The sequence below is a fragment of the Carcharodon carcharias genome, chromosome 22 (genome assembly GCF_017639515.1).
Source record: "Carcharodon carcharias isolate sCarCar2 chromosome 22, sCarCar2.pri, whole genome shotgun sequence".
Lineage (NCBI taxonomy): Eukaryota > Metazoa > Chordata > Chondrichthyes > Lamniformes > Lamnidae > Carcharodon > Carcharodon carcharias.
In genome coordinates this window covers 8,826,168-8,835,542 of record NC_054488.1, presented here as the reverse complement: position 1 = coordinate 8,835,542, position 9,375 = coordinate 8,826,168, and the positions used below count along the sequence as shown (strand labels likewise).

The window sequence follows — 9,375 nt, the reverse complement described above, 5'->3', positions numbered from 1 at the left end:
TGGCAAAAAAGGCAGTAGCTGGGGAGAAGGGGGGAGAATGGGGTTGAGAACCTTATCAGCCATGATCGAATGGCAGAGCAGACTCGATGGGCCGAATGGCCTAATTTCTGTTCCTATGTCTTATGGTCTTTTAACAAGTGGTGCCTTGGTCAGTGTGGTTCATGATAAATACGCATTAGCACCAGTTACAGATAGGAAGGAAGCCACAAAGAGCAGATCCTCTTTGCACAATTCTAACACAAACTTTATTGGAGCTGTTTGCAAACCAAAGGATCAGCACGCACATTCTAACTTGAACGCTGGTGAGGTTTTATCTGAAGGCAAAAAGGTGATATTTTAAAAACAAAACAAAAATAAAAATACCTGGAAAAACTCAGCAGGTCTGGCAGCATCGGCGGAGAAGAAAAGAGTTGACGTTTCAAGTCCTCATGACCCTTCAACATAACTAAGTAAAAATAGAAAAGGGGTGAAATATAAGCTGGTTTAAGAGGGGTGGGGGGTTGGTGGGTGGGGGTTGGGACAAGAAGAGCTGGGTGAGAGGGCCAGTGATAGTGATTTTAAAAACAAACTTGTGGATAGGTCTTTGGCACAGGTTCAGCTGCTAGTGGAGAGATTGCATTTTGAAATGAGCTGTGTTTGGTCTTTCCTGTTACACGGTAGCTGCAGCCTTTAACCTGGTAGGGAAAGAGGAAGAGAGTGAGAGAGAGAGTCAGAGAGAGCCAGAGAGAGAGAGAGACAGAGAGAGTGAGACAGAGAGTGAGAGAGATAGAGAGAGAGAGTCAGACAGACAGAGAGAGCGAGTCAGACAGACAGAGAGAGAGAGAGACAGAGAGAGTGAGAGAGAGAGAGCTGGGTGTTTTGTTCATTGTTTGTGAAGATTGAGCAAGTGGTTTCGGTTCCAGCTAGTGCTGAAGGATGGGGTGGAGACCAGACTCAGCTTTCAGCCCCAGCTGCAGCTGCTGGCACTGAGCTCGAGTGTTTGGATCAAGCTCGGTGGGTGTGTGTGTGTGTGTGTGTGGGGTGTGTGTGTGTGTGGGGTGTGTGTGTGTGTGTTTGTGTGTGTGGGGGGGTGTGTGTGTGTGTGTGTGGGTGTGTGTGTGGGTGTGTTTGTGTGTGTGTGTGTGGGGTGTGTGTGGGTGTGTGTGTGTGTGTGTGGGGTGTGTGTGTGGGGTGTTTGCCCATGGCTGCGGCCGATCTGTTATCCCTGGAGCAGCAGCTCTCCTGCTCCATCTGCCTGGAGGTCTTCAGCCAGCCGGTCCAGCTCCCCTGCGGGCACACCTTCTGCCTGGACTGCATCCAGAAGAACTGGGACCAGAACCCGCTGGCGGCCTGCCCGCAGTGCAGGGCCACCTTCCTCCCCCGACCCTCTCTGCGGAAAAACATCGTCCTGTGCGGGATCGTGGACGAGTTCAATCGGATGGGGCAGGCGCAGGCTGCCCGGCTCAGCAGCGTCAGCATCAACGGCGGTGGCATCAGCAGCGTCAGCGGCGCGGACATCCCGTGCGATTCCTGCCCCATCGGCCGCGGGGCAAAGGCGGCCAAGTCCTGCTTGTCCTGCCTGGCCACCTTCTGCCAAGCCCACCTCCGGCCCCACCTCGAGGAGGTGACCCTCCGCGACCACCAGCTGACCGAGCCGGTCAGGGGTCTGGGTCTGGGTCTGGGCGGCAAGAGATGTCCAGCTCACGGCAAACTGCTGGAGTTCTTCTGCCGGACCGACCAGATGTGCATCTGCGGCTTGTGCATCCTGCATGTCCATCGTGACCACGAGGTCATCGCCCTGGAAGAGGAGAGCACCGAGAAAAAGGTAAATGCTTTAACAGAGAGACAGAGAGAGAGAGACACACACACACACACAAAGCACAGGGACTGCAGAGGTTCAGGAAGGCAGCTCACCACCACCTTCTCAAGGTCAGTTAGGGATGGGCAATAAATTCTGGCCACAAAGCACACACACCCCCCCCACCCACCCCCCCCCACTCTCCACAACGACAACTTCAATCTCTAATTCTGTGCTGTGACTTTTCTATGGTTCTCTATGGTCTGATTCTAACTCCATGGAAGCGGTTTGGTTTCGGAGGAGCTAACGTCTCACCTTTTGGATAAGGCGACGTCAAGACTTGCATTTATATAGCGCCTTTCACGGGCGCTGTATGTCCCAAAGCCTTTAACGTAGTAAAATGCTCCAAGGCACTTTGCAGAAGGCATCATCAAGTGCCTCATTTAAAGGGGAGCAAGAGCCCGTTGATCAATCTTTGGGTCTTTGACAGGATAATATTTTTTTCCCTTGGTGGAGAATTCTAGAACCAGGGGACATAGATTCAAGATAAGTGGCAGGAGGTGTAGGGGGGACATGAGGAAGAACTTTTTTACGCAGAGGGTAGTGGATGTCTGGAATTCGCTGCCCAAGTTGGTGGTAGAGACAGAAACTCTAAACTCTTTTTAACAAGTACCTGGATCTATCTGCACCTGAAGTGCTGTAAGCTGCAGGGCTATGGGCCGGGTGCAGGAAGGTGGGATTAGAAAAGGCACCTGGGTGTCCTTGGGCTGGCATGGACAAGATAGGCTGAATGGCCTCCTTCTGTGCTGTAACTTTTCCATGGTTCTATGGTCTGATTTTAACGCCGTGAAAGTGGGTTGGTTTTGAAGGAGCTAACGTCTCACCTTTTGGGTAAGGCGACATGAAGACTTGCATTTATATAGCGCCTTTCACAAGCACTGTATGTCTCAAAGCACGTTACAGCCAATGAAGTACTTTTGGAGTGAAGTCACTGCTGTATGTGGGAAACACAGCAGCCAATGTGTGCCCTGCGGACCCCCACCAACAGCAATGTAATAATGACAAAGTCATCCTTTTTTTTTGTGTGATGTTGATGGAGGGATAAATATTTACCAGGACACCAGGGATATCTCCCCTGTGCCCTGGGGTTTTTTACATTCACCTGAGAGGGCAGATAGGGCCTTGGTTTAATATCTCATCCGAAGATGGCACCTCTGACAGTGCAGCACACCCTCAGTACCGCACTGGATGGAGTGTCAGCCTTGATTTTCTTGCTCCAGCGTTGCAGCGGAGCTCTGCACCTGGAACCTTGTGAATGATAACAATAATGTTAATAGTACGAGCAGCCTCCACACATTTTTTCCTGGTGACCAACATGAGAGGGACCTACTTCTTACATAAGGCCGTAGGGCCCAAGAGTTGGATCCTGACCTAGGGCACCAAATATTCTGGGGCGGCAGACTGCAGGGTGAACAATGAATGCTTAAGGAAAGCACAAGAAATGACATGGGATCGCACTGTGCACTGCTGATCTCTCCGACTGATACCAAATGCCACACTCAACAGATTGTGTCTAAATGATCTAGGCTAAATGCTTCAGACTCGATGATAAAATGATTCAGCAGTGCAGACACAGAGAAGCTATTTCCTCCGGTGAAGCAATCGGGAACAAAGGGTTACAATCTGAGAATTATACTTTGGCCCATTCAGGTTTGAAGTCAGAGGTTACTGTGGGTGACAGGGGGTCTCATTGACTGGTTGGAGGACCGGTAGGAGCTCTGTTTCGCTACCTTGGGGAAGGCCTGAACAAATTAAGTGCCTGCAGCCACTTAAATGACCAGAGTCGGGTGTCCAAGGGTATTTAGGACCTCAGTGGTGGAAATCCCTCTCACGGAGAGCTTTCGGCCTATCAGAGGCCAGTAGATCTCCATTGTTGGCAGTGCCACTGGGTGCAGTGGTTGCAGCCGGTAATCCTCTAAGGACTTCGCCAGGGATTGTTGCTGGATCCCTGGACACAGGAGGGTGGGATGGGATGGGTGGCATGTGGAGGGGGTTGTCAGAGAGGTGGGAGCAGGGGGTGGGGGGGGGGGGGGTGGGGTTGACTTTCAGAGGTTGACAGATCATTATCGGATAAGGGGGTGAACAATTTACAATCTGTATTCATGACTTAGATGAAGGGATTGAGTGTATTGGAGCCAGATTTGCCTAGGATATGAAGATAGGTAGGAAAGCAAGCTGTGAGGAGGATACAAAGGGCGGAATCTTCCGGTCTCACCAGCAGCGGCAAGCATGGCGGGCGGGGGATCTTAATTTGACGGGGTTGGTCAAAATTCAGTTTCCCGACGGCGGGATGAAACGTTGGATTTTAATTCTCGGGACTAAAAAGGCTGGACAATATCGGGAACCCCATTTGTGTGCATTAGGATCTCAAGCATTCTCATTGAAAGGCCACCTCGCCGGAATTAAGATACCCCCCCCCCCCACCCCCTGCTGAGTTAAGTTTCCTGCCAGCGAGGAAATTGGAACGTTCACCTTTACAAGACTGTACGTAAGTGGCGTGCACCTGGCAAGCTTGACACCTTCCGTGACCTCGTGGCGATTACATGCTGCTTTCAGGTTCTTGGGGACCGCTCGCAACTTGACTCATTATCGGGCGCTGGTAGCACAAGCAGGGTGGATCGGAGGCTGGACCTGGGAAGCAGACCGAGGGGGTGAAGGGGGGGGGGGGGGGAAGTGAGGGAAGGCTGTCTGGGTGCCCTTTAAATCTGGCGCCTGGACCTTTGACTGTGTGAGGTGACACCAAGGATGATGATTTCCTGCTTGTTCGCACCGTGAGATTTGCTGTGCTGCTGACAGATGCATAAGTAATGAGCTGACCAGCGCAGAACCAATAGTCTGATAACGTCCCTTGGAGCACCATTTAACCCTGACCTTGCCCATCAGAGACGGCAGCTTAGGTAGATCGATTTAAAACGTGCAATTTATATAGCACACTTCACGACCTCAGCAAAGTGCTTTACACCCAGAGAAGTATAGCCACTGCTGAGGTGAGGCAGCCGCACAGCAAGATCCCACAAACAGCAAGGCGATCGTCTCATTCAAAGTTTCCACTGAAAGCTGCTGGGTAGAGAGCTGGCCAAGAACTGGCCTAAATGATAAAGATTGACGCGTTGGACATTGGCCTGGCTTTCCAGGTTCAGTTATGTTGTTCCTTGTGCCGTTCGTTTCTGAAGCGCAGTTTTAACCCAGTTTGCAGCGAATGCAAACTGAACAGGGCGTGTGTGTGTGTGTGTGTTTTAGAGCAGGGTCCAGAAACGGGTGACGCTTCTCTTCCTAGTAATCACCCTGTTGGGGCGGCCGGACGATTCCTTCAGTGACAGCGCGACGTGAGTTCGGAGCCCTACACACCTGCCTTTTCATGCACATTGAGTGGAATTTTATGGCCCCATCATGGTGGGGGGGGGCCAGGCCGAAAGCGCCGTTCAGAAAGTCCCATCGACTTCGGCGGGACCGTAAAATCCCACCCAATGTACCGTCGCTGGGACTGGCACACACAGCCCCTGTTGCTCGTCTCCTCACCAGACACAAAAATGGATGAAGTCATGGGTATTTTCGTCAGTGGTACAGGATGTGAGAAAGAGTTTGAGTTGGATTTTCCTTATTAATCCCCCAGAGTGTTTTTTTTTAAATATATGGGATGTGGGCGTCACTGACAAGGCCAGCATTTGTTGCCCATCCCTAATTGCCCTTGAACTGAGTGGCTTGCTTGGCCATTTAAGAGGGGCGGCTAAGAGTCAACCACATTGCTGTGGGTCTGCAGTCACATGTAGGCCAGACCAGATAAGAACAGCAGATTTCCTTCCCCAAAGGACGTTAGTGAAACAGATGGGTTTTCACAACAGCCAGTGGTTTCCTGATCACCATTACTGAGACTAGCTTTTAATTCTAAATTCAATGAAGCTGGAGTGATCTGGTTGGAGTGGATGATCCGCTGGGGGTGGTTGTGTTAAAATCCAGGTCAGGAAAGTTGCTGAGCCACAGTTAATTTTGGCCAGTGGCGATGGTTTCTGAATTCCTGTTTAAAATTTTAACACGTGAGGGGCTGTTTGAATGTCTCTTCACTGATGTTAAAAGTATACCACAGGAGGCTAGTATATGTAGACTTTGAAACCTCTTTGCATCAACGGTAGCATCAACCACAAGCCTTTCCTCTGTGAGTTAACTGAGTCTCATTTATAATTGTGTCTGATGCTGTAGTTTTTAACCTCAGTTTTAAACGTGTGCTATCTTTGTGTCGTGATGTAAATGGTGTTTATAAAAGGTACCATTTCACACCGGCTCCATATAGCTTTACTACTACAGGTTGGCCTTCAAGCTTCTTCGGTGAACTATTGCCCTTTGTTGCAAAGGGAGTTCACGTCAAATTTGCATCAAAATTGCAGTTACTGCCTTCCTGCGTTACAACGATGACCACACTTCTAAGCTACCTTCTTGTCTGTAAAGTGCTTTTGTCCTGATCAATGTTCCCTCTGAATTTTTTTTCCGGGTGCACGGGTGACTTATTTAAGGGTGCAGCCTCTTTAATTGTTTTTTTTTGCGGCCGCCCGTTTATGGTAACTTGGGTCTGACTTGTACGGCCTGTGCAGGGACCTTTGGGACTTGATGCTTAGAGGGAACATTGCTCCAGAGCTCGAGAAAGATGCTATCTAAATGCAAATCCTTTAACTTTTAAATCTGGAGTCTGGCACAATAGGGAAGCGGAGTGAGTGAGGCATTCTGCAGCAGTGAGTCTTGCTACACTCCAGCTCCGAGTCCTTGACTCTGCATTAACACTCGACTTGAACTGAACGTGCTCCACATAAGATGAAAAACGTGGCGGGTGAACGCAACCTCTTGTCAATAAGTCTGTTGTGATTTAAGCGGGTAACTGAGATCCTGTTATTTTAACATAAGATTGAGTAAACATTTTAAACGCTGTTTTTGTGTATGTTGTGCACCCTATAAAGAAATTTCTTCAGGAAGAAAAAGTAAGAAGGCAAAGTCAGATTGAAGAAATTAATACAGCAATTAATAAACTCAAAGAGAATGTCACTTCTATCAAAGTGAGTACCATTTCCATCCTCTTTGGAAATAATCCTAACAGTTTCCCTGCTCCTTGTTTCAGTTCTGTTTGAATCTGTAAACCTTCCCTTTCGTCATCTAGAAAACAGCATTGCAGGTGAGGTCTGACATCGATAAGCACTTTGGTGACCTGATCGACTGTATTAAAGAATCGCAGAGTGTTGCAACAAACGTCATCGAGAGTGAGGAGGCTGTTGCCTTGGCCCAAGCTGAGAGCATTCAGAGCTGGCTGAAGCAGAAGTGCAGCGGAGTGACCAGCAAGAGCGATGAGATAGACCGGCTGTTGAAATCTGACGATATCCAGCTCTTAAAGGTAAGGCCAAGCTTTTGACCCAAGTTTTTTCCACGTTTGCATGTTTGCAACACTTGAGGTTAATGTGGTCCAGTGGTCAGGAATGTTACTTGGGGAGTTTAGGCTTCGTGTTTGAATTGAGGAATTCCATCGCCCGTTCGAAGACCGGAGAACTCAATTAAGTTAAATTATTATATCTCTAACATTTCCAGTTCTGATGAAAAGCCATCAGCCTGAAACGTTACCTCAGTTTCTCTCTCGACAGATGCTGCCAGATCGGCTGAGCCTTTCTAGTACCTGCTGTTTTTATTTCAGATTTCCAGCATCCGCAGCATTTTATTTGTTTAAGGAGTCTTGCCTTGTTCACACACTGTAGCTGGAGCAATGGCACGCTGCACAGTGTCAGTCAGCTTGGGCGCAGTGCATCTTGTTGAAGTGAAGTCTGAGTTCCGGCTGTAGCAAGTGGCGCTGCTTGCTGGTGGACCCTGGACCTGATTGTTCCAAATGCCAAACTTACCTGAAAATACCCTTCCACCGTTGTCCAGAGCTCCTCTCTAATTGAAAAGACACAGATGCCTACAGAAAATGTCCAGGCTTTCAAGAGCAAAGGCTGCTTTTGCTGCCGTTGCAGGTGTCCTGAGCTTGTGTCCACGTTCACCCATCGATGGAAAGTCCACTTTCTGTTTATGTTACGGACAGGGAGGATCTGGGGAGGGGAATCACTCACCTTAGTGATGCACGTGACCTCTGGAAGCAGCAGAGTTTCAGCGATGTAAAGGAAGCATCAGGTGGTTTCTTGGTTTTGGCGCTGTGAGCACAGTGTTTTATATGAGGGTCAGCCTTGCTGAGGGAGATCACTGTGGCACTATTCTGCCTCGTAGGAGTTTCATGCCCTGGAGGAGACGGAGACAGATCAGGTATTACCCACGTTGGACACGGACTTTGATAAGCAGCTCTCCAGTTTGAAGAGCGTCGTTGTCAAGATGACTAAAAATATTATGCAGCAGCTGCACGAGGCCCACACAGAGAAGCTACCCGCTATCAAAGAAAATGGTTTGTATTATCTTGTTTTTATTCCAGTTTTTCTCCCTGTTTTCCCCTGTTCTGAAGGTGTTGCCTCTCACTGGTTTCAGTTGCCGGCTGGTGTAAGTGGAAATCCTTCATACCTGAGGATAGTTTCTGAATGCTGGTAGGCTGTGCGATTATGAAAGGCATTACAGTCAAGCCCAATCTTATTTCCAGTGGCGCCATGCACAGATACATTCTTTTGCACCCTCCCTAACAGTGCTGTGTGTGTACTTGCATAACGTGGACTGCAGTGACTCACCACCACCTTCTCAAGGGCAACTAGCGATAGGCAATAAATACTGACCTTACCAGCGATGCTCACATCCCAAAAAACAAATAAAAACAAAACACACACACCGTTTTGTTGAAGGATTCCTATTTAGCTCCCATTCCTTTACCCGGGGCTTCTGAGTTCAATTTTAATCCTTTTCCCTCTTTCTCTTTCCCTGCAGCTTTGCCTGACATCGGTTGACTCAGCAAAGGTTAGGATCTTTGTTATGGACTTGATTTTCCAGGCAGGTTTCTCATTAGAAACATCAAATTTTATTTACAGGCTGCAGCAGCAGTTACATGCTTCCATCAAGCTCCACAACTAGAAGAAGAACTCCCACTCTAACGTTCCCCATGCTTGGAGCTGATTGGTTCACAGTGTCACCTGATACTATACAACACAATAAGTCTTAAATCTACAGTCACTACGTTCCTTAAAGCTACAATTACTACAATCCTCTTGCTCTATATTATCCGTGTCTAACAGATGAGATACTCATGACTTTAAACTGCCAATTCGAAGTTTGTAATACATCCAGAAAGTGGGAAAAGTGAAATGATAAATTAATAGTTTTGTGCTGTGAATATTTTAATGCTGAAAAGTGCAACATCTTTTAGCTTTGGCAAGCTGTGTTTAATCTGTGCAAACCAAAGGTCTATGTAAATTCATCACTGAACGGTGCCAAGTAACCATTTTACATGCGTTGGTATAGGTTACTGTGTATTCTTTTGTTGATCTGATGCTAACCCTATTTCACAAAACATTTTGTACTTTGTATTCCGCCCTCAATTTCTTTTTGATGAACACTATGGCAATTTGTGAAAATGGACATTGTCAAGGTTTGAG

The 9,375-nt window shown here is 48.2% G+C and overlaps 1 protein-coding gene across 1 annotated transcript in view; it reads left to right on the top strand.

Moving 5' to 3' along the window:
- Positions 1-750: 750 nt before the first annotated feature.
- Positions 751-9,375, top strand: part of LOC121293556 (E3 ubiquitin/ISG15 ligase TRIM25-like) — a 32,870-nt gene continuing 24,245 nt past the window's right edge. The window contains exons 1-4 of the mRNA XM_041216586.1: positions 751-1,804; positions 6,784-6,879; positions 6,981-7,211; positions 8,072-8,243. Coding sequence (XP_041072520.1) covers positions 1,181-1,804; positions 6,784-6,879; positions 6,981-7,211; positions 8,072-8,243 — 1,123 coding nt within the window. The 5' untranslated portion in view covers positions 751-1,180. The remainder of the gene's footprint in view (positions 1,805-6,783; positions 6,880-6,980; positions 7,212-8,071; positions 8,244-9,375) is intronic.